At 39.0% G+C, this 26,360-nt stretch overlaps 1 protein-coding gene across 2 annotated transcripts in view; it reads right to left on the bottom strand.

Moving 5' to 3' along the window:
- Positions 1-25,898, bottom strand: part of MAPK8 (mitogen-activated protein kinase 8) — a 52,375-nt gene extending 26,477 nt beyond the window's left edge. For both annotated transcript variants that reach the window (XM_074907382.1, XM_074907383.1), the window contains exons 1-2: positions 25,845-25,898; positions 356-522 (exon numbers count right to left, since the gene is read on the bottom strand). In XM_074907382.1, the coding sequence (XP_074763483.1) occupies positions 356-477 (122 nt within the window). In that variant the 5' untranslated portion in view covers positions 478-522; positions 25,845-25,898. The remainder of the gene's footprint in view (positions 1-355; positions 523-25,844) is intronic.
- Positions 25,899-26,360: the final 462 nt, after the last annotated feature.

The raw sequence follows: 26,360 nt of genomic DNA, 5'->3' as shown, positions 1-26,360 counted from the left end.
GGCTTTTGTTTCACTGTAAGCAGTGTGGTTTAGGATTAGGATTAGTTTCTTTATCCAGGTTCCCCACTCCGCTCTGCTCCCCCTTCCTCCCCCACTCCCCCCACCCCATTAATTTATAGGACTCAGCACAGCTGGCTGAATTTGCACAGAAGGGCATCAGTTCAGAAGCAGGAAAGGACACGGGTCAAAAAGCAACAGCCCTTGCTAAGGAGAAACAGCCAACCATTACTATTGCCGTTTTGCACATAAAAGGTAATTCTCCACACTCCTACTCCATGACATACAACAGTTAAAGGACTCAGAAAATTCTAGTAAGGAAACCCAAAAGTGCATTTCTGTTTTAAAGAAATCTTACCATACTATCCCTTGTGCTCCTGAGCCTATTGGTTTTAAGTTTTGATACCGTTTCAATACAGTGAAAGTAGAGTCTCCAATTTCAACACTGTAGAAATTGTTGTCACGCTTGCTTCTGCTCATGATGGCAACTTAGATAGATCACTTCATCCAAATTTTGCTTCTGGCCTATAAAGACATAAAATTTGAAAAAACTAAGATTTTACAACTGTATATAATCCAACAAAAGGCAAAATTCTTTATAACAGGTGCAAGACATTTCCAAGTAAGTCTCATATGCAAATGTATGTTATTTTTAATGTCTGCCAGAATGAGATGGCATGTCTCTGAAATGTTTTATTTTTAGGAATGATCTCAAGATAGGAATCTAGAAGGGAAAAAATAATAGAAAAACAAAGGTGAATGGATGGTACCAAGTATCTTAAATGGCAGTGACAGAAGATCAAAAGTCAGGAAGCTACATGTCATCCAGAAAGCTCAGAGAGTGCTGCCATCCCTTCACACGCACACATGCAGCAAGGGAGCAGAGTTTGGACCAGACACTCCAGAGGTCCCTTAGAACCTAAATTGTTACATAACCCTGCAAATACAAGAGTGACAAAATATCAGTAAGTCCTCCAGACATTGCAGTCATCAAAATACTCTTGTCCACAACTGCCAGGAATACCTATCGCTGTATGGAAGCACATACAGTCAATTTCTGGCCTTGTCAGAGATCTCACATACTAGCTCCTCTGAATAAAAGCAATAATCAGGGAGAGAACAAGGGTAAGAAAAAAGGAGGTATATTCCACCAAAACCCTCTCATATTAAAAAAAGAAAGGCAACATCTCAATGCACATCTCCACATGAGAAAATAACAGAACTGCATAGTGGCTTTTACTGTATCATTGCCTGTCTCTGACATTAACTGTGCACTTTTAATGTTCTCTTTATGTGGGTTTTGGGTGTAGCTGTAATGGATGCCTAGTAGTGCAAATTCCTGTTTGACTAGAAGAAGCAATTTCTCCATTTCTTCAAGAGCAACAGCATGCTGTCTTCCTTTGTTACTCACTTCAGAAACATTTTCTCATATTATTAAACATCCCCAAACAGATTCTTAGCTTCCAGATGCCATGACACTATACATCTGTTACATTTTAAACAAGCTTTGAAAATGCAGACAGTGCAAATATGGCCTCCACAAATAATCACAACTGTTGTACAAGTAAAATTATTTTAAGAATCTGTAAACTTACCATATTCTACGTTCAACTAGTTAACCTGCATTCATTTCAGATACACAGGTGCAATACAAAGCACTCTGAAGTTCTTAAAAGGACACATTTTTAACTATTCTATATATTATAAACTAAAAATGCACTATCTTAATTGGCACTTATCTCAAAAGAAACATCTACTAAACAAGCCCCTTTTCCTAAATACTGTCAAAAAAATGAGCCTCTGTCTCAAAGACTTAACTAAAGGAGCTTGTATTAGTGTATTAGCAATATTGTTAATAACTTCCTTCTCCAGTTTATAGGGGAGGCATAACTGGACAAGAATGCTTGCCTAGCACAAGGAAAATTGTATACAAGCTGGGGATTCAGACTGTAAATGGTAGCTCTGTGGGGTGGAGGCAGGCTTACTGGAGGCAGCCAAAGAGCCTAATTTCTTAGCAAGACACAACACTGTCCCCAGCTCTTTCTTTCCTAACCCTTTTACGACTACATCATTGGACTCTGACTCTTTCTCAACACTTTTTTCACAGATGTACTTACACAAAAGTTGTGGAATAAAGATGCCCAACAAATACATAATGACAAAAAAATAGCCCGAATCAGAAAATTTGTTGTGGAAAGTAAACCAAATTTTTGAAAATTAGAAAACAAAGAATGAAGACAATATTTCACACAGTCTTACATCTGTTCATCATCAGCTGAGGAAGAAAACTATTGAGTTTATCCACTAAAACTGTATTAAGTGACATTAAACAATGTAGGATTAGCCAGAAGAGCTTAGTAGATAGAGCTCTGCTGTTTGGTATCAGCATGAAGATAATTAAAGTTTAATACTTCACTTTGGATAATTCCTCGGAAACAAATGCAGGAAGGACAACTCCTCTCCATCCATGGTTTTCAGATGAATGTTGACACCTTCCCATTTAAAGGTCAATACTTTGAATAGCCAAAACCAAGTGTTTAATTGAAATTGCTTTCAATTTGGTAAACTCCACAGGTTCAAAGGATGAAAAAAAGCAAGTATTGTTTAAGAGAAAGACCCTGAGAGACAGTATTCTCTTAGAAAATAATTCCTTTATATTAACAGATTTTACATGTATACCACATATGGTGGTATTACCAATCAAATTTTATTTCCTTAAAGCTTTGGCATTTGCTATATGTTCAATACTGTAAAATATGCTTGGCAAATATGTACTGGGAAACTTGTATTTACTAACCATTTTAAAATTCATAATAGTATTTTAGCATATGGCAGCACATAAAAGAAATCCTTGCTTATTTTTACCAAGGTAAAAAAAAAAGAATTCTGTGTGCAATCTTTCTGTAATAATGCTTTCACTGCTTTCTGAATATATTTGCAGTCATCTAGGTGACTCTGCTCCAAAGATAAATGAAAAGAAAAATAAAGCACTTGTACACTAAGTTTAAACTTCGTAATTGAAAAGCCCACACTCTGGACTACTACGGTAGCTATGATGATCCTAAAAAAATCAAGTTTGTGACAAGGTTTGGTATGTAAATTCTCTCTTTCACTTTAGCCAGCAGCTGTGTGATGGATAGAGGAGATCCCCAGGAAGTGTTAAGCTCTCATGGTCCATCGCCCTGCACTCTGCAGGTGCCTCCTGAAGCAAAGCTGACAAGGAAGATGGGAAACGTACCCATTGGCCAAAGAGACAGAAAGCACGAAGGACAGTTTTGCCTATACATTAGCATTGGTGGCAAAGCATTTGTCCAACAGACAGCTTCCAGCTTCAGTCATGCAGGAGGCCAGTTCAGCACCAGCTCACCATCTCACCCATTCTAGGCTATCTCCCCTCCTTCCACAACCTTTGGTTTTGCCCCTTCCACTCTCTCCTGTGCATCATGAACAGAAATCTCACTTCTCTCAAAAAACTGTGTCTTCACCTACCTTTCCATACCCATGGAGAGTACCAGGCTTATCAAAAGAAGATATGTCTAACTAGGCTTTTTCAAGCATTAGGGATGATTTTGCTCCCCAAGCTTGAAACCACTTAGAGCCAAAGGTTTTTGTTTTTTTTTTTCTTTACTGGACTGCCTAAATAGAGAAAAGGAAACATCTCCAACATCTTCAACAATAAAAATATTTACATTCAAAAATTCAAATATATAAATCTATTTAGGTAGCTATGAAAAAAATTTTAAGATAAACTATCCTAACATTTCCAAAGCAAAATATTGTATATACACTCTATCACAATTCAGAGCATTTTAAGTTACATTAGAAATTTAAAAAAAAATAAAAATCTTCTAAACTCTCTAGTTCCAACAATTATCACATTCCTATCTTAATTCTACACAAATTACAAACTCCTGCTGTCAATGGTTTAATTATAATTGGTTACTTAAAAAAGAATGAGCTAAGTGTTTGAGGGACATGATTCAGTGACAGTCAGATATAATTAAATGTGCTTCTACCTTCTTGAAAAATTCACTAACTAATGTCAGCTGTGATGCTTAAAACTTAAAAGTAATATTTTAAAAGGCTTCCCCTGCTACTTGAGTCTTTAAAATCTTGTTAAAAAACATGCCATACGTTGCATAAGAATAATACTGAACAGCCTACAATGCACTGTATCTTTCTAGTGACAGCTGAATAACCTCAGTCTTCTAGTTGTTGGTGTATCTAACTCTTTACAAAATAAATTACCAGAAAGTTTCAGTGAATGCTTCCCTCTTAGTCATTAAACTTGTTAAGTAACTCTTCCCTATAACAGATGTTCTTATAATAGCTGTGGGTATTCTGTAAGAGATCTGACCTACCTGGACCGTGACTTAAACACACCACTGCTACTTTGACCCGTACGTCACTAGCCTTGCAAGACTGTGAAAATTAGAAGTTTCTCAGACCACCTTTGGCAGTATTTCCAAGCCCTAGGAAAAGAGCAAAGAGCAAGACTGGAGGGATGGGTTTTACAGTGCAAAGACTGCTTTTTCAGGAACTATTTACAGGAGGAAGAAAGTGAAAACAAACCACCCTGCTCTTACCTACAGCAAAACCGAACTTGCACTTTCTGTAAGGCACAATTTCAGGAAAGGGACTGATTTAAAAAAAAAAAAAAAAATTTAAAGAACTCCCAAGAAACTTTAAGTCAGGCTGTAATGCGCAAGTGAAAACAGTCAAAACACCAAAGAAAAACAAATACTCAGATACAACTAGGAAATTGTATGAACTTCAATATACATTTGCATACAGCAACTCTGGAGCACAAATCCAAATTTAATGTTACATCTTTAAAGACTAGTATATATAGTATCTTATATCCCAATGTGCACCAAAAAAAGTCTACTTTGGATTAGGGATATTCTTGTTTACCATTACTCAAGAGTACTGACAGTCAACAGTTCAAAACATGAGAAGGATGATGATACCAAACAGGTTAGCTAAATGCATACATTAGTCTGTTGCCCAACTGACTTAGAAAAAACCCTGAAAAATCTTCATGTAGCTAAACATATGCTTAAGCACATAAAACCAGCATGACAGTAGTTGGTTCCCTTCCCATTATCTGTGAGGTTTGTTCCCATAAGCTTCACATGAGATTGAAGTCTAGGCTTATAACAGTGGCTGAAGAAGAGAAAGAATTCAAAGCACCCCAGACCAATAGACAGAATAGAAAAATGCTACCCATTATACAGTGATCGCAAGAAAGAAGAGCAACTAAATAAGGAGGGAAAGGTATCCTGGAGTGAAGAATGAGGAGTATCTCCACTTGCATCTAAACCGTCATTGCTTTTTCTGCAGCCCCATATGCTGTTCATCAAAAATTACCAGCCTCTCCTGTGTTAGCAAGAGGTATAGTCTATCTCTTCATTTTAAATACATGCTCTTTTAGCATAAAACTTACTCAGCTTCAGCAGAAATTAAGTCAATTCTCAGAAAAGCCATTTCTTGCACATTTAGTATGGTGAGCTACTGTTGGATGCAAATAAGCCAGCCACTTGGATGTAATGCACTCAGATCAGCACAGACCACAGAAGTCTCAGAATATATATATATGCCTTCCCCTCGCCTCCAACCCTCTGGCATTTCATCCAGCTATTAAGAGCTTCCTCAGCCTGAACGAGCCTTCACATCCATCTCCTCTGCACACCTCACCACAAAGTCTCATAACTTCTACACAGTTTTGTCCATCAACCATGGAAAGCGTAAGCCTCTCATTCTATAAGCAAGTTTACTTCCACTCAGTGCTTTGCTCCAACTCAGCTCTAAATCTGTTGCACTCCCTGTCTCGTCACCTCTCACAAAGCATCTTCAGAAGTGTCTGGTATTGCCAAACAATTAAGCCAAAGCCTTAATTTTTTCCTAATTTACTGGTGACCAGCCTTACGAAATCTAGCTTCAAAGATCCACAACACCAAAATTCTTAGTCTTTAAATATTAAACTGAGTCTAAATTCAAAAACTGTCAGACTTTCAAGATTCTTACACAATGTATGCCTGCAATGTCTTTCATTAAAACATGATTAAGCTATATCAGATAAACTTGCCTGCCTGAAATTTGACATTTTCTTCCATTTTCTAGCAATTTTGCAGAAGTACATATGGGAAGAAAGGCAGGATGCAGATTCCAGATTTCTATTATTAATGAGGAAACTAATAATACATTTGTTCCATTAACTGTCAACTTGCCAGAACACTGTCAACTGTCAGCAGGGGAAGAATCCCGCAGAATATTTCAATTTCCTCTCACACATCAACTATGGTGCTTTTCCTTGAAAATACCTCACCTAAGCAATTTTCAATACATGGCAACCTTTTAGCGGCAGCCCACAATTGCTCATGATGAGAATACTCCAAAACTGAACCCTAAAATAGTACAGTGTGGTTTGGCATACTAACTTACTAACTCTTCAGATTGCTATATGAGTATTTACTCAAGGAAGCACAATAAAAATCTTGGAAATGGAAATACCATTATATCTCTACAGTGAAAGTTCCATAGGGGACCTTCAAGGCTGTACGTAAGTCTTAGCCTGATTCCACCAAAAGCAACCAGAACTCAGTAGTCCTGCAGGAGACTTAAAATTGCCAACAATTTCCACCCATCACTTGTTTTATACAGCCTGATAAAGTTTAAGTTGGAAAAGCATGAATATGGATACACTGAACTTGTAGCTCCTTGAAAAGCACCATGTATCTATGAAAGTAAACATTATGGCTAACCTTAAGATGCATAGACATTTATAAAAATGTTTCACTGACACCCCATTCTCCTCCTCCTCCACACCTGAGTAATATTGACAATGAAGACTGACCAAATTTCTTCACCCAGCTTTAAAATAAACATATTTAAAAGAACAGTGAGATTTTAGAATAAAAGAAACCATGTATAACAATGTTTATATACAAATATGCAAACATCTGTCATTTACTTCTGTTTAAAGAAAGGTGTGTGTCTTAGCATTTTTCAACAAGACTGTTCTGTATAAACTTGCTAACTTAAAGATATCTGGAAGATAACATAGTGGTGTATTTTAATACTACTATCAAACTTTGCCTCTAATACAGAAAGCATTCAAATTATTAATCAAGATACACCACAATGTATGGACAGTATACATTACAATATTTTTCCAGTACAGCTGAAAAACGTCAGAGAAACAGAGGATTTGAGGATAGGAAGGTGGAGCGAGAAAGAGAGGAGCTAATTCTTTGCTCACACAGCTTTCACTTAAAAAGTGCTACTGCAGGTGCATTGAAAATCTTAGAAACGGACAATTAGACATCAATTAAACAAAAAAACCTTTGCAATGCAAAATTATATAAATAATAGCAATATATTTGGTAAAATGTGTGTAAATTGATTTCTTTAGAAGGCAGAGAGAGATGGCTTGATACTCATTCCAGACCCCATTTTAGTTAAAGCTTTTTATGCCTATGATCTATAACACTGAACAGTGATATAATAGTCTCCAAAGTAACAGAGCTTCAACTCTGAACAGCACACTCTCAAACTGTAAATGAGCTTAATGTGTTCAAAACAGAGCTGGCACCAGCGTGGCTCAGGCAAGGTGTATGGTCACGCAGAGCTTGTGGTACAGACACGGTTGTCAGACCTGAACCTGAACACCATTATGGCTGGATTTGGGCAATCTCACATTTTGCTTTTAAGATCAACACAGGCTCATCTCCAGGAAGTTTAGCTGAAACAGCAGGCAATTACAAGAACTTGAATAGTTCACATGGCCCCCAAGTGTTGTATACCTGAGTTAACCACAGCACATTTATGTATTCACAAGTAGAATTGAATTAGAAAACCATGTGCTTTCAACTAGATATCTGAGTATTTACCTTCAGCATAGTACTACGATCAAGTAATATTTTCTTGGCTATTACTCCTGCTAGCCTTCACATCAACTAGATACCAAGTGAGTGCTTTTTGAATCAGAGATCACTTTAAAAAAAACCCCATAACTACAGATAATGTTACTTCTCTCACACAGTGCTCTGAAGGCATGTGTTCCAGGCATACAGAGGAACAAAAACAGAACAGGTTTTGTGAAAGAAAGGATCTCTCAGCTTACATAAGAGCACAAAATATTTTAAGACCTCTTCTGTGCCTTTCCTTCACTAGAGATAGCAACAATTAACAGGAAAGCATACATTTGAGAGATGTCTCTTCTTTTCAGACAAAGAAATGGAACCCAGAAGATAATTTTCCCACTAGGGACATGGAAATAGAATTGGCTAGAACACTGCCAACTTGAAGAGTGGAGAAACACATGCTCTGTACAGTTAAATCTCTAAGACTGCTCCTTAATTGCTGTTTTATACCTTTACTAGACAACATAAAATGAAAAACTAGGATTCATCCCATGCTATAGCTCACAATACCTTACCCTAAGTACCCTTTCATGTAAGAAATTATACTTATCAGTTTGGTCCTACTACAGTGAGGAAGCACAGCTGAGAAGATATTTTCATACCCTAATACCTTGAAATGTAATAAAATATAAGAAATGAGAAAAGTCATAGACAGGAACAACCATCATTAGTTACAAATTTTGTGTGGAATCAGACTTGTTTTTCATGTTCATGGTTGCTAAAGCAATCCTTTCCTAAGAGTAAGCATAAATGGGCTTAGTCTTAGAAGAAAATTGGGATGCTAAGCCAGCAAACAGTCTGGGGCAAGATGTGTCTTAGGTACAACACAAATACCAGCTAGGACAGCAATCTATCTAGATATGCTGAAGACCAACGGCTCCTGGGCAAAACCATTTTACAATTAAGGAAGGAGATTACTACAGTAGTTGTTCAAAAGTAGGGTTACAAAAGATGAAGATCGTGGCAATTAAAGAGATGCAGAAATGAAAAAAGGCCATTTTAAAATAAAACAATTGCATACATTAACAAATTAATTAGTAACATAATCGACATTGTAATGGCATAAGCTACATAACAATGATGATTCAATAACTCCGTTTAGAAGTGGATCTAACACTACCAAAATGAATATTCTGTAGGAATCTGTGGTTGACCTAGAGAAAGCCAACACTATTTCAAGTATATGCTAGATTGCTACTGAAAGCAAAACAAATGCACAGTGTACATAAAGCTCTTGCATTAATGAATTTTATTTAATTTCTTTGTGAAAATACAGTTCACACATAGCTGATTTGTATGCATCATGTGTTTGTGAAGGCTTGTCTAGTTTTCAGCTGTCACATTTAAAGGCTTCTGGACATCTGCTAAACAGATATGGCAAACAGAGCACAGTTTTCAGATACTTAATACAACAAATGCTTCAAAGGCTCAAATTTATGAAAGGAAAGAACAAAAGCGTTCTGTTTCTTAAAGGTACCTTCATTAATTCATTCTGTGATTCACAAAAGTAATCACAGTTTTAATGTTTGTCCATACTGCCCTTGAAACTGGAAGTTGTATCTCACAATACTTCCAGCTCTGTTAAATGCCAATGCAGTTAAGGAATCTGGAAAAAGGAGTTAATGTTAGCTGTGTGAAGACTACAGCAAGTTATTACTAGACCATTATAAATGCTAAAGATGTCTGAAAAATCTGAAGCTTACTCTAAAATGAAATATTCTCATAGTTGACTACAGGATTAATTTTCTTAGCCTTCTGCATAGCTTTCATATTACACCTTCATAAATCAGATGGTTTTAAGTTGAACAACTTCCACATGATTGACTAAACTACTCCTAATGTTGACATGTGTTTAATGAGGTCTCTAGCTTGTGTGTAATTGATATGGAAGTTCCTTGCACAACATCTAATGTGCATCTGCATTATGTCCTCTGTTTGGCTTACACCACTCACAAGAGGAGTGGCATAGCACAGAATTTCAAGTTTACAGCTTGATCTCAGGAGCTATTTTCCACAGGCAACTATTATAAACAAAACCACAAATATACTTGAGTGATTTTTGTATACCACAGGTCTGAAATGCAGTGTAAGTACATTTCTTAAAATAGCAGTACACTTTAACATATCTTTTGGCCACCAGAAAGTCTAACTTCACTAGTTACAGATTCTGTAAAGCAAAGGTGGACATCAGGTCTCAGTGTTTATCCAGAAGAGAAGTACTGAGGCAGAGGAAACCTGCATAAATGCAACAAGGGCACATTTAAATTTCTGGTTTATGACTTGTCTACCCCTTTCAAGTTTGAACAGAGAAGGGTTAAGTCACTTCAGTTTGCCTGAAGACAAGAGATTTGAGAAATATTGATTTTTTAATACTTTAGGACCATTATGATTTCTTTTTTAATACTAATTTTTTACAGAAAATTCAAAGCCAATTATTTTATTTCTAAGAGCCTATTGAATATTTAACAATAAATAGATGGCTTTCTCTACTAAAGGTGATAATTTCAGAAAAGATGACAGGTTTGGTATAGAAAAATAAATATAGCTTTAAAGCAACAAACTTCTGAGTTATGCAACAGCAAAATGAAATTTAGGAGAATATAATACGAGATGTTTGTACTAACGAATTAGCTCAGTAGTTTAGCAAATGACATTGCCCGATTGATAAATCTCTTGTGAAGACTTAGAGCCCTCTGTTAAAACTACGTCTGTTCTTAGTACATTTTACAGAAAACAACTATGCAGAGTCCTAAATTAACAACGCATGAAATCCATCAATACTAATGCAATCTTTCCAGTGACTTAAAGTTGCGGTTTACAGGTTCAAATAGTGATTCTAGACTCATGCTCCAGCCAGATCACATGAAGACTTTTTCTAGTCATCTAGAAAACTAGGTAGAGTTTTCTTCATATATTTCTGTCATCTCATCAGAGTATTAAAACAGCCACTGTAATGTGAGGAATCTACTAAGAAGGGGAAGATGTGCAGGGAAATAAATCACCTCCTTCTCCACTCTAGCTACCTTTTCTTGGCCAATACTCACCTTATTAGAGTTTCCATAAAAAGATCAACTAATTGAATGCAATTGCAATCAACTGAACTTAATTCTGCATTCCAAAAAACACTTGTAGTCAGTATCAAGGATCCATCTACCACTTAAAGAGCACAGGCTCACACAACAGCATAATTCTCCATACAGAATTCTGATTCAAACCCATACAGTGATCCCTTTCCCATCTATAGAAAAGTAAAACTAAAAAAATTTGTAAAATTAAAATTAACATTAGCTTTACTTTAAAAAACAAATTCGTATGTGGGATGGTTGGGAGCACAAGAGGCTCCAAGGAAAGGAGGAAGCATGTCTTCCCTTTGACAAGCAAGATCAACAAATCACATTGCTTTGAAAATGATATTTACATAAAACTGGTTTTGTAAGCTACTCACAAAAGATCTAAAATTCAACTTCTCGTTCTAAATTCTTAACCTGGTAAATAAAAAGTCTATACTTACTTCTTTATCGGTTGTCAATAAAAATTCCCTTAGTAAAATCTTCTAAATTCAATACTTTGTGTTTTCTACAAAAGAGTGTTCCAAGGACCAGATATCACTTCTTGAAAGAGGCACTTTCAAAACAAGTCTGATAATCTGACTTTAATCTCCACAATTGATGTCTTTCCCCAAATCCCAGTTCTGTTTGGCACAGAGAAGTAATCCTATTACCTCACATACATACAGGGAGCTTTCTTACAACCATCATCTCCAGATGTAAGTTTAAAAGAAGTATAAAGGACCTCAGGAATCGTGAGGTGCTTTGAGTCTGCACCCAAATTAGCAGTTGCTGAAGGTAAGAACTCAAATGGAGAAAACGAAGCATTTTTAAGACTGAACATGCGTAAGTACACACAATCACTTCAGGTTCACAGAGAACCTTTTGCAGATGAGGTACTCTCAGACACTCTAAACGAAGCCTCTTTCTTGCTATGCATACATCTCCCCAGTCTTTGGGTTGCTTCTGCTCTCTAATCCTATACTTTACAGATGTAACAGTACACACTTTTCATTCCTTATTTCTTTTTCCATCCCAGAAATACTTGCATACTATACTCCAGCAAGTCCAGCTTCAGGTCCAATCTCCCCCATTTCCAGCTTCCAGTAGAGCCTTTCCTGTGCTTCCTCACAGCAGAGACAGTTCCTTGCATCTTCACAAATTCCAGACCTTGCACTTCACACTTAGGCAAGAAACTGCATCTCCCCTATAACTCTTTAAAAATGTCAAGGCAGCCTGAACTACCCTGGAAAAAGGAATCTTTCTAAGTGCTATTTACTACTGTGGATTATGGAAGAAGTGGTGCATTTTTAAAAATCAGAAACAAAGCAAGAGTTTTTCCAGATCCTGAATCAAAGCATAAATACATATTTAAGATTTACTAAGGATGATATGAAGACAAGAAAAACAACAAAGAGGAGCTTGAATTAGTAGAGGAGGACTTGGGTTTTTTTTTTCCCCCCATTTGTAAAACACACAGTGCGTAAGAGGCAGGAGAGCAGAACCCAAGCACACCGAGGATGAACTAATCTTCTAGGGGGACACCAGGGCTCTCCAGAGCTGCTGATAAATGCTAGTCAACTTCTCAGTAATTCAGAGAAGTTCTTCAGCAGACACCCAGGCAGAGCCCTCTGGTTTCCTCTCTTGCAAAAATGGGTGAACTTTTATCTGTAATGCTATTATAGTAGAATTTGAGGGGCAAGAAAGGAGAAAACTTCTTCACAGAAACACAACCTGCAACTTTTTTTTTTTTTAATTACTATTAGTGAGCCTCCTGAAATTTAAATCTTTCCCAGCCTAATATTTACAGATTTTATGAACTGTAATGCCCAAGCCAGACATTGTGTTATCCACTGAATAAAAATAACTCCAGTGTTATGGAATGGGGCAGAATGTTTCCATAAAATTTCACACCTACTGCAAGTCAGCTTCCAGTTTAAGGACAGACTAAAAGTTATTAAATGAGAAAAATTATATATGCAAATAAGGTTATCAAACACATGTTTCATTTTTCCTCTTAAATTAAATGACCTGCTCCTTCTTCTAGTCACTTCAGTCAGTGAGTGACCCCACAGAGGGGCCATGACAGCAGCGCAGCACTGACCGGGGCAGAGCGCAGGGCAACAGCCCGACCTGCAAGCACCACTAGCACTTGGGAGCTTCTCTGTTTGCTCTGGAGGGAGTGAAGGCACACAGAAGAGAGTTAGGACTGGCAACCAATCAAGGATTTCTCCAGGGAAGCCGAACATACTTATTTCCCAAGCAGAGCTCTTCAGTAGCAGCTGCTGGCAAATGCAGCCGCCTGAGTTTTCCCTTTTCACGCTGTTCATTTCCCTCTCTCGAACAAGGTGATTTCACCAAGGCTGAGGATACATTCTGTGGCATCACTGAAGCTGGGATGCCCTAGAGATTATATTTGCAGGGTTAGTCATCCAGGAAGGAACTTGAAGCTGACATGTTCTCTAGCACGGCTCCTGTCAGGCTTATCTGATCAATAGCATAGCATCTCGGCCAAAAGTAGGTATTTCCACAAAGCACATACCATCTTGGGAACCTCACCCCAAATGTTTCACAAGCCACAATAAAAGGTTAATAACAAAGCTAGGAATGAGCTCAAACAGCTTATTTTCAACATTACGTTTTATGCACCAGTGCTTGAACTCCCTGCATCAAACTATGTTCAAATACTAGGTAGCCAGAAATAGCAATCAGTCACAGCTTGTACCCATCAGTGTCAAAATGTTAACAGCTGAACCTGAAACTGGGGAAACCTTAAGTTTAATAAAGTGAGAAGTGCTCCATGATTTTTGTATTAGGCAACTGGAACTTCAGCTTTTCCACTTCTGTGTCTCAGGCAACTTCAAACCGTCTGATATAATGTCAGAAGCAACTAACAATTCAGAGGTTGTTTAACAGTAACCTATGACTATCAACAACAAAACAGACTGTAACTAGCAGACTATTGAGATACTGGCATTTGTCTAGAAATGGGTAGTATAATATCACATCCAAACATGTAGAAAGCCACAAAACCAATTCCTGTTGTTAAGCACTGCTCCAACTGAACTATTTCCTAGCGCTGCTCGGCCAGCTGGCATGGACAGAACCTCCAACAGCAATTTCACACACTGCTCCCCATGGAGCACAGGCAAGGCCAACATGTGCGCTTCACATCACATTTTCCTCAGAAGGTCAAAGTATGCATTTATGCAAACCTAGTATCAAACAGCAATATTTTCTGAAGTGGTTTAAGAAAACGCTATGCCTCAATAGGGATCAGCAGCACCAACTTCAAATGCTGAACATGCAATCACAATTTTTGAGTACCCTCTATATAAAAATCAATATTAAACTGCTATGCACATTTCTGAAGAACTGCTACACACATTGCTGAAGTGAATTCTCATACTGTGAAACATCTCTTACAAAACATCCAAAATAACACAATCAATATAATTTCTGCTGCTTCTAAAATATTTGTTTTGTTTAATATCAAATCAAATTCAGCTGAGAACTGAATTCTTTATTGTGAGATAACCATATCACATACCTTGCACAAGCATGAAAACGAAGCACCAAGTAACAAGTGCACACACAGAGTAAATTATTCACAACTGACAAAAGTTTTGCAGTAATTCTCTTTCCAAAACAGACATTTTTCTGTTTTTTATCGATAAAGCTGTTATTGGGAGGATTTCACTTAATCCACCTTCCTACTCTTGCACCTCAGTCTGTCTACACTCTATTGTCAACGTAATGCCAGTCTACAGGCTACAGCCCTTCCACTAGAAAAAATACTAGCATGTAGTAGTCATTCATGAAGACTTAATGTACTGTTTGTTAACAGCACAGAGACAATAAAAGAGATCACCACAAAGCACAGGAAAAAAAAACCACATCGGACTGCATGTTTCTATTTATTTTCTAAAAAATTACCTAAAACAATCAGATAACTGACCTCACCTCTGGCACTTTTAGTGCTACTCAGTTTTATCTCCCCTTTACAAGTCACTAAAGCAGCTGGTCACAAAAGAAAATTATCCACAGTCTGTTGGTTTAGGCCCTGCCTGGCAATTAGGTAAAACACACATTATGGACACCAGCATCTCTAACTTTGTAACATGTGAAGCTGAAGTAAAACAAAATTAAGATTCAGAAAACAGAAGAATGAGAAGTCAAAATCTATAGCATGGTATAAAAATCAGACTTCCAGTAGCCTGAAGGCAAGGAAAAAAAGAAGCGCAAGTGAACGCATGCTATCAGCTCCATGAAAAGATGTGAAAATTTGTGCTTGCTTATCTACCATTTCTTCAACCATCTCCGTCCTCTAAGGAAGCAGGGAAGTCTGCTGGTTTGTAGCAGGGGATTTGAAACCTGTCACTTCATCATCTGTGAATATTAAACACTTGGTGCTATCCAGATTTCCTGGTTTCTGGAATATATTTTTTTAAAAGGTACGCATTCTGAACATGAAGCAGCCACCAACATAAACATTTAAAACATCCTGAAACCCGTATTAAGTGATACAAAGTTTCAGATTTAGCAAAACCTTATCTGAGGCTTATGAGTTGATTATGGTGACACTCAAATCAGCCCTGGTTATTCACATCAGCAACAAATAAGACAGCAGCACATAAAACCTCCCAGCACTTCTCATGGTCAAGTCAGTTCCTGTAACAAAACCCGCTGCTCTGGAATACCAGTGCAGTGTCTCTGGAAAGTCCTTATCTGTGACCAATAACACTTATTTAACATACACAGCCTCACCAAATTATAAATCACTTCTGATTTAGTTTATTACAATGACACTCTGCTACTGTATGGTATTCTGTACCGTAAGTTTTCCAGGGTTTTGTATTTTGTGATAAGGGTATGTATGACACAGAAATTAATACAGAAGGTTGCACAGTGAAATAATGTATTTGTAATGGAGTATACCGCAGTTTCTCTATTCTTAAACATTCTTCTTTTAAAAAGTGATTAGACATCAGCAGAGATTCTTTAAGATAAATATCTTCCTTCGTCTCTAGAATAGGTTTTAGATTCACATGCCAGTAGGACGTAAAAGAAGAGGCAGAAAGGCTGCAGCATGCAATATTAAACAGCCTGTAAACTGGCATTTCTAATGCAGAAGATTCTCACTCTACCTTTCTTCTCAGTTTTTTTTTTTTTTTAATGGACTCCTGAACTGTGACTTTATCACAAAAAGATTTGATAGGTAGCGTTTTCTAGAAGAAGCATTATCAGAATGAACAGTGCTACATCTACAAAAAAATTACCACTCTGCAAACACTCTGCAGTGCTACATTTTATAGGAGAGTATCTCTACAGCTTCTTCAGTGTAATGTCACATGAAGCTCCACTACAGATGGTTCCATGATGAATCTTATTATCACAATATATGAAGTAACACTTCACCAACCGTCTCTTGCAGGTCAGTTTTGCCACAGAAATCATAAACTGGAATGGTTCTATCAAAAGAAAACTTGTGTAATTCTACAGTTTGGCAGAGAAGCTCTTATGACAGCAGATTAAAAGACTATTCTTAGCAACACTCTCTTTTTCAGAAATAATAGGATAAGGCAAGGATCTTCCAATTCCTTAATCCTTTTTCAAATAAAAGATTATACAAAAGGACAGTAGATGGTGAGAAAATCAAGGTAAACATTTTTAAAAAGGCTTAAAATATTCAAGTTTATGGCAGGGCATTATTTGTCACTCCAATTTTTTTTTTTTTAACAATGTTATTAAAATCTGAAGTCAGTGAAAATTCAGTGAAGCACAACTTCAAACAGCTGTCCCATTTTAAGTACCAAATTCAACTGTCAGAAGAGTAATCTGAACACGTGCTGGTGGACCCTGAAAACAGATTAAAAGTCTCACTTAAACCATAATCCTGGCAAATGACTAGGACTACTGCATTCAAGGGCATGCTATTCCATACAGCTTTATATACCTCCCTTTTGTGCAGAATCGTATGTCAGGGCCCATTCAACTTATTCGAGTACTTGAAAAAGCTTAACTGTAATCTATCTTGAAATTCACAAGAAGATAATAAATTATTAATCTTGGCACTATACTGTTTCAGCTAACTACCTAAGGGAATGTTAATTCTAACCGTATCACAAAAGTTTGCCTGTATATGCTAGTCCTCTGCCCACCCAATGATCACTGGCAAAGCAGTAATACAGAATAAATAGGCAAACCATCAGCACAGTAAAACAGCAAATATGACTCAGAGTGCTTCAATGAGATCTGCAGAAGGTGAGAAGCAAAATCCCATTCCAGGATTACTCTGGGGTAGGGGAAATGCTTGTTCTTTAACCTCTTCTTGTAGGGGAAGATGAAGCATGTGGAAGCTAAATGTTTCAGCATAAGAAACAAATCAAAAGATCCTCTAATTCTTTTAAAGGACACAAGCAAATTAAAGATATGAAATGACCTAAAATACTCATTAACTATCTATCAGTGATGAAGAGGTCAATAGCTACAGAACATGAGAGGAAGCAAGGAGTTGCATAACAGCTAGGAAAAAAAGTTTTCAGAATGTTTTAAAACTACATTTAAGAATCACATCAATAGTTCCACAAAAATAATCCTAAAACATTTTAACTTTAAATCCCAGTTACAAAAACTTAAGAATCCAATTATGAATGTGCTACTTTCACTAATTCATGCATTTATCTGTAAAATACAAGCAGATTAACGGCTATGAAATCCTGTTTAAAGTATTTGGCATAAAATACCTGAGTAATAAGAGCTTCTGAATGGAACAAAAAACTCCAAAACATATTACAACCTCAGCAGGACAACTTCTTCACACATACTTCATGTAACGCAGTACAGTACCTTCCACAATAATTTACTGGGAATGGGGTAGAAAGGCAGGTAGTACATTTCAAAATAAAGGCTTTACTTTCTAGGTATTTTGCAGAAAACTACACCAATCTGCAGGATTTATTACTAACGGCAATAGTCTGTTCTGCTGTCCCATTTCCTTTAGACTTTGGTAGTGCCTGGTGCTCTGTCCTAGAAAAAAATTCCTAGGACAGAGGTTCCCAAACTAGGAAAAATTAGAGAATTCCCATTCTTTAAACAAGAACAAAAAACCCCTTCAGAAGCACTGGTCTGCACTGTACACTAGTACTAGTGAGTATGTGCATGAAAAGTTGTGATGAGAAACTTTCTGAAGAAAACAGAACAAAGCATTTCAAATAAACTAACAGCAGGAAAATAAAGTAGCTCTAGTCACATCAAGATTCTCTGATTTCCCCATGACACCACTCCAATATTAATGAAACTCTTTTATGTCCAACATAATCTTATTAGAAACTGAACTGTCTTTTTCTTCCCCATCTCAACATGTAAGCAGCAGAAGAATCTCATAAAGCTTCAATTAAAAAAAAAAAAAAGAAACCCTAGCTAGTGTTCAACAAGAAGGAATTTTGCATTGCAGCAATTGTGCAAATAAAAGTCACTAGCTGTTGGAAGGCTTTGCTCCTCATTAAATGAACCCCTGCCACACACAAAGAGCTTCCTGTTACTGTGTCTCTCCTGAGTATTCACTTTTGGCACTAAATGAAACAAGTGAACCTAGCCCACAGCTTCTAATAAAGCTTTTCCGAGTATCAGGTTACTACCCTTCCTACTCTGAGGGTGACCAGGATGCTTCTCACTGTCGAAAACATTCACACAATGAACAATCAAGAATTTATCAAGATTTTAATGTTTCCATAGTAAAACTTAAAATTTGGATTACATGCTTGAAACTACAATTGTACCTTTATACCCAAGATCCTGCAGGTAAGAATCGTAACTACTGCTAACCTTGCTCCAGCATAAGCTTAGACATTAAAGCTATTAGAGAATACATCTAGGGCTTGCAAGGATGTGCCACCTCCAAAACCAGATTTCCCACAGAATTCTTAGTCATATACAAGCAGCTGTATTCACATATTCACCTACAGGTTCAAACCCCAGGACAGCTGTTTTGCCAAGATACAAACTAAACAGTCACTCTGTGCTGTAACTTTCTATTATGCTTACCTCCTGTTCCCTAAGATTTCTGGTTAACTTTACTAAACGGACAATACATAAGAATTAACAGAAATAAATGAGCTGCAGGATGCTGTCTTTTCAAGGTGGCGCTAGCATTAAGCACAGAAAAACTTACGGATCTGCCATGGCTCTTTTTCTTTCTCCCTGCTGCTATTAGTCCTACCACCTCTCTGCAGTCATGAACGGCTATTGTGATCAACTGGAAATTACAGCTGGTTTGCTCCATGAAGCCACTTCCTGGAGTAACCATGCTCCAACTCAGCACAAGGAACCATCACCCACCCAGCAGAAGATCAAAGCCTTGCAGCAGCAGCTGCCAACATGCTCCTCCACTACAGAAAGCAAGATCTGGACAAACTTCAACTGGCTACCAGGCTGCTTATTGCAGGCTGCTCCTTTGGAGATAGGTTTTTATGTTCACCACAGCGATCACAGGCATGATACGTACCATAACCTTTTTTTTTTTTTTTTTTCCTTTATGCTAGCCTGCAAACACTTCTAGCCTAGTCAGCTGGAAAATTCAATGCAGGGCAGAAAAATGCCACCAGCAGACTTGAATGAAGATGCTTATCACATTTCATTACTTTTCCCTCCACAATGTCTAACACAGTTCTAAGCAGCCTTGTTTATCTGTGTCAACGTGCCTTTGTTTTGCCAACTTCCTCAAGCTATAGATTTTTAAAATTTTATTTTCAAAGTAAACAGTAGAATCCTAATATGGCTTGAAAGCAACCTCTGGAGACCATCTATGTGCTCAAAACAGGGAGAACATCAAACCTGTATTCAAATCAGGCTGCTCTGGACCTTGTCAAGTCTCCATGGCTGGAGAGTCTGAGGCCCCTCTGGGCTATTGCTGCAGCACTCACCCATTCACATGCATTAAGACATTCCCTTCATATCCTACTGAAGTTTCCCTTCTTATGTCTTGTGACCATCAACTCATCTTTCATTGTACACTTCTGGGGGGAAAGTGGCTCCACCATCTCTATAAACCCTTTCTTAAAGATGGCTAAATACAGCAATTACATTCTCCCTTAGTCTTCTCTTCCTCAGGTTGCAAACCCAGTCCCTCCTCCACCCTTAGGTGCTCCAGCCCCCAGGCATCTGAGCAACCCACGGCTGGACTCCCTCCAGGTGCATGTATGTGTGATCTCCTGGGCAGGACTGCAGCTTCACAGATGGGAACAGTTCCTTCCCTGCACTTGCTGGCCAGGTTCTTCCTAATGCAGCCCAGTAAGTAAAGAGCCTCGAGGGCTACAGAGAAATCGCTGACTCCTGGGCAGTTTCTCATTCATCAGGAGCCCCAGGTTCTCTTCTGCAAGAGTTGCTGCCCAGCCAGCAGCTCTCAGCAATCCATAGCAGAAGAATCATTTTCATTTTACACACCTACGTGCATAAAATGAAACACACTTAACAGAGTTGGGCATTTCCATGACTTTGAGATCACAGTGAGAAATATGATACCTAACATTCATTCTTCTTATTTTTCAACAATCAAAATACCAGACTGGAGACATCTGAGGTTTTGTTCAGCAGAAGGTAGATGTCTGAATGGACATAGACTTCAGTGATGGAAACACTCATTTTAGTTTATAATCAAAAGAGCTTTTTTCCTGCATGCTTTTAAGATCTATAGCACAGGAAAAAAAAGCTTGGTATAATGTCGATACAATTAAATAACGGGAGGTTGTCAGGGTTGTGGTTGTTTGGGGCTGGGTTTTTTTTTTAATGCTCAATAATTACAGTGAATAGGCATCCCAGCAGCACTGTAGGATTAATGTTTGCCCTTTTTGTTTGTTTTAGGTGTACACACATATGAGCACATATACAGTATTTGCTTTGTTTGCAACACAAATGACCATTAAAGTATATTTTCTGCCAGTCACCATTTTAGCTACAATATGCAACTGAGAATGATTAATAAGCATCCCTTCTGCTCATATATCAAGCAGCATTTATCCAACAATAAAAGTGACAATATGGGCAACAACTATGAGGTTTATTTTAGTATCAAGCTTACAGGCAATCAATTTGGACAGAGAAATAGCCAAAGATTAGCTTTTAATCATTTACAGGAAAAAAGCATCTAAAGTTAAGAGGAAATGTGTTGCTATTATTATAAGCTTGGTACACCAAAATTCTCTCTTCACACATAAATCAAAGATAAACTAGAAAACCTTACAAAAATACTTTACAAAATAAGTAACAGTACTATATAAACAGCTGGTTGGACAGTTCTCCATGCTGATCTGATTCAATACCAGTAATGGATCTCCTCACAGTTTGATGGAGTCAGCTCCAGCCTCTTGGAGTTCTCATCCAAAGTCTATGTAAAATCTATAGGAGCAACAAACTCCTATTCACTGTTGTCTGTATGATAAGCTGGAGTGTGTTCCTTATGCTGCACAGAAGAGCCTTCCAGCTCCCAAAAGATGGCTTGCTACCCCATGTGCTTGGTGTGTTCCTTGAGTATATATCAAAGTTTACATTGAGGAAATCTTAAGTTGCATTTTAAAAGTATCTAGCAATTCTAGTTGGTTTTAGTATGCGACTTAATTCTTCAAATTCAAGTATTAATTCCTCTTAATTAAAGGTTATATCATGCATAGCTACACTTACTGCTATTTACTTCCCATAAATTTCAATTGATGTATTGGTAACGTATTCCACCCATCACCAAGTCATCATGAATTACTCAGAATAATCTTCAAATTCTTCTAAGACAGCACATTTCCTAAAAATATCACCATTCACTAAGAAAGCTACAGTTTTGCCACAGGACAAACTTGTACAGATTAATAGTACTAATAAAATTCCACTAAGTATTTGGTAAATACAAACAACTTGGGAAACTACTCAGTGATGTACGTTGGTAGTCCCCTATTTTGAGCTGGGACATAAAAGGAATAGAGTATTTCAAACATTTTTCCTGAAGACTTCATGTATTACTGAGATATAATAAGCTGGAAAAATATATAGTAAGGGAAGTTTTGAACACTCAATTAAAAGCTGCCCCTACCAAGCACAATAACCTAAAAGATAAATGCTACATATTTTTGAAGTGCCACAAAAGACAAGTAAGCATTTGCATTACTACATGTAAAATACAGTCCTAAAATAATTAATATTTTCTTCTTCACAAACACAGTATTTAAAGCGGAAGACACAGTTATCAGCACTGAGAGGATGCATTTTTTGCCTCACCACCCTGCCTCAGTCCAAAACTTTCCAGATTTTTTATTTAAGGGCCCCTATTGATATTACACGTACACTTTGAAACAATACAGCTAGGTGTGGAAGCAGATGTCCAGCCTCACAGTTACTGATTCATACCTTATAGTTCAGTGTTCACTACCAAATGGGTACTCATCCCCATTTCATTTTGGGCTCTACAGTGCATCGAAGAAACCAAAATAAACATCTTGTTCAGAATGCTTTTCAGTAACAGCAGCAGAAGATCAAGTCTGCCGACAGATCTTTAAACAAGCATTTCTCAACATAAGAGGCTTGCCCCCTTCCATCACTTTAGTCTTCCAGTCACCGCTACTTGATCTGTGAATACCTTTGTGCATACGCATGACTGATAGCAATCCCCACCTAAGCAGCCTCCTTGCCTTCCAACTTTGCAACGGCATAACTGTTTGTTCAGACACACACGGGAATTAATCAGGCTGAAAAATAGTCCAAGAGGAAGATGTTTTTTAGATGGATCAGTGAGCTCCTTGATCTATTTTGCCACACAGCAGCTGGCAAGAAGGAACAGTGGGTAAGAGAAACTGCTTAAGCAATGTAGACACTCAAGATGAAACTATGGTGTGATGTTATAGAAATATAAACACTTATAATTGCCCTGAAAACTCAAGGACTTTATTAACCAAGTATTTTTCACTGACACTACAGTCACTGTTAAAAAGAATATATGCAAATAAAAATTACTATTGCTGTATTTTCATAAAAATATACCTTGTAATGGAGCAATGAATGCCTACTTAAGTATAGCTCCTCTTTTCGTGAGGACAGCCAGAAAGAGCCTTTATCAAATTTAAAGGTGAATTTCCATCTCCATTTAAACAAGAGGATTCTTGAAAGCTATGAAATCTAGACGTTCAGATTCTTAAATCAAAGTAAAAATTATTTTTCAGAATCCATGTCCAGACTATGGTAAATTTCACAGCAGGCAAACAACGTAAGTAGTCTTAACTGATTTTTTTAGAGTGCTTTCAAAAGCCAAGAGATCTTTCCATAACATAAACAGAAGCCTGTTGCTGCAGGTTTTGAATTAAGGACTAAGGGTTTTTTTTAAAGGAAACATTTACAGCAATAAAACACATTTTAGGATCAAAACCAGATTAGTCTAATTTTCAAAGTGATATAGCAATGAACATTATATATATAAAAAATATATAGTAAAAACTATATGCACATGAAGCGCTTTTTTTTTCCCCAGTGGGGGTGGGTAATAAAGTTTAAGAAATAGCACACCATACTTTTCAGCAGACTATCAAGAAGGGCATTTGTATTTATCCAGAATAGTGGCTCAATCCTCAGAAATGAGGAGCTGAGCATGTACTTACCATGCATCTTTTAAACAATAAGCGTTCAAACAATTTAGGCAGTTGAGGGAGGATGAAAAAGAAACCAAAAACACATATACAATGAACAAATAACCGGGTATCACTATAGTCTCCAATACTATCCCATTAGCTCATAGGTTAAAAAAAATATATAAACGAAACATGAAATAAACACATCAATCGCAGATAAGTAGCAGACAGAAAATAAATTCAGTAGTTAAAATCTCCAAACACTTGTTTATTCCTAATATTTGCATAACAATGCACCAATGTAACAAGGTTACCTAAAGCCTTCGCAAAGAAGGCTATACCTGCACACCTATAAAGCCAGCAAAGGCCTTAGTCCCTAAAGAACAGGGTTAAAAGCTAAAACACAAAAACCACACACAAAAGAGAACTCTACTTCTGCATAGAAGAGGTCCAAAACTACAGGACTCAGAACCACTTAGATCATCCCACCTACGATTCTGACCTAGAAGTCACCATGAAGTATGAGGCAGCCCACAAGATTACTCTGTTTATACAAGCTAATGGTCCAAAGAGTTTGGGAACTTCTGCACTGGAAGACACCATTAAAATTCCTTTTTCAGAGCGATGACATAACTTCATACACCCTCTGCAACTCTGTATTAGTCTCATTCAGCAGATGTTTCTCTCTCCCTTCTCTTATCACACTTTTGCCCAGCTGGCCCTGTAAACTGTCAAGATCAGACAGGCGGCCTGCAATTTGTCTGGTCCTTGCACTGGCATTACACATTCTGAAGAATTCCATACCTGCACCCTACTGTCAAACTAGTCTATGTTACACATCTTTGAATCAAATGGGAAAAAGACAAGATGGCTGCCCTCACAGACTGAGATCAAAGCAGGGGACTATTTTAAATTCAACATAATTTTCTTAACTACTATTAGAAGAATTAGGAGTTTCCCTTTATTACATAAAAGTAATGCTCAAGTCAGTGAACTCACTTTGACAGTATCCTTAACTAGGTTTGGCCTAGTTTCTCTTCATGTTACAGTTTAAACCATTTCCAAGTTATCAAATCTACTGCCATACCCCCAAATACATAAAGATGCATGTCATATACTATTCTGCCCTAGAAGTGCATTTATTGGCATCTCTAGACGTGAGACTAGGTCTCATGTGACCTATCAGACTATCACTGCTTAAGTCTCCACACCTTCAAGTAAAACCCAGCTGCAAGGAGTAAGCTTGCTCAATTCCACATGCACATGCCCTAGGGCAAGTAATACTTTCCTTCCCCGAACAAGCATAACACCCTTTGTGTTTATATTATCAGATAGGCCAAGGCGGGTAGGCTTTTTCGATTGTCTGAAACGCTTCGGCAAGCTTGTTCTGTACCGAAATTCAAAAACACACTATGCGTTCAAAACCATTATTGTAGCTGGTGGGGCTGGAATTAAATTACCAAGTCTGATTTTTATTTGAGGTTATTAGTGGTGCTCAGATCAAACTTCACTGATAGAACCACTCCAGACAAAAGGCATAAAGAAACGGGCTTCGGGAGTAAAACTGGATGCTATTAACGACACAGAGAAACCAAAGACCAGAAGAAATTCTGCAGAGACGTGTCACTCTTTTTGCAAGAAATAGAAGAATTCCAAGGCAGAAGAATCAAAGACACTGCCGGACTCCCCCAAGCCCTTACAGCTGGAGCAGTTACATTATCCCACACGGGTAATTTTTGCTTTAAGAGGCGCTTTTAAGAGCAAGGTCACGGAAGCTGACCACAGAGGTGGCTCGCTCGCAGGCTGCATTCCCCCTCCTCCGCCGCAGACCCTTCCTTCTCCGGGGCCGAGTGGGCGCCCGGGCTGGAAGGAGACGCCAGCCCGGCCTGCCTGGGTGCCTCCGCTCCCCGGAGGAGGAGGAGCCCCGCGCCGAGCCTCCTGCCCCTCCTGCCACACCAACAAAGAGGCCCCCGCCATTATCCGCCGAGACACCTCCAGCCCCCCGCCCCCAGCCCCGAGCAGACGCGGAAGGTCACCGGACCGGAGAGCTCCGCACCGCCGCCCGGCCCCGGGCAAGAGCACGGGCCGCCCCCGGCTCCCTCCCCGCCCGCCGCCCCGCTGAAACGTAAACAAAGCGGCCGGGCCGGGCCCGGCCCCCGCGGCGCGGCCGCTCGCCCGCATACCGCGCCCCAGCGCCCCGCGCCCGCCCCGCGCCCCACACCGCCGCTCCGGCGAGGCCGGGGCCCGCCGCGGCTCCCCGGCACCGCGCTCACCGCCTCCCGCCGCCGCCTCCTGCCTCGGCCGCTGAGTAATGAGCCGGGGCCGGGCCGCGCACACGCACCGCCCGCCCGCCCGCCGCGGCTGCGGCTGCCCGCCCCCTCCGCTCGCCCCGCCCCGGCCCCGGGCTCCGCGCTGGCGCTGCCCGCGGCCCCGCGGCCCTGCCGCGCCCCGGGGGCCCGGCCCCGACCTGCTCCCCGCGGAGGCGGCGGGGCCCCGGCTGCCCGCCGGCCCGTCCATCCCTGCTCGGCGCCGGCATCGCTGCGGCGCCTCCGCACCCTTCCTCTGGAGCAGTTCCTCTCCTGAATTACGCCCCTTAGCCAGGCCTCCCTCCCTCCTGGGGCTTTCGTAAAAAATCTGTGTATTTCAGGTCTTTGCCTTCATGCTCTCCGCTAGTGCTTTGGTACCCGACCATCGCACTCTCGCAGCAGTATTTCTGCCGCTCCTCGACATCTTTCACGGCCTTGGCAGCTCCAGCTTCCCGTTGCACGCCTGGCATGGCAGAGCGTTAT

The sequence above is a fragment of the Athene noctua genome, chromosome 5 (assembly GCF_965140245.1).
Source record: "Athene noctua chromosome 5, bAthNoc1.hap1.1, whole genome shotgun sequence".
Taxonomy (NCBI): Eukaryota; Metazoa; Chordata; class Aves; order Strigiformes; family Strigidae; genus Athene; species Athene noctua.
The sequence above is the reverse complement of the archived record's forward strand: the minus strand, read 5'-3'. Positions and strand labels throughout refer to the sequence as shown.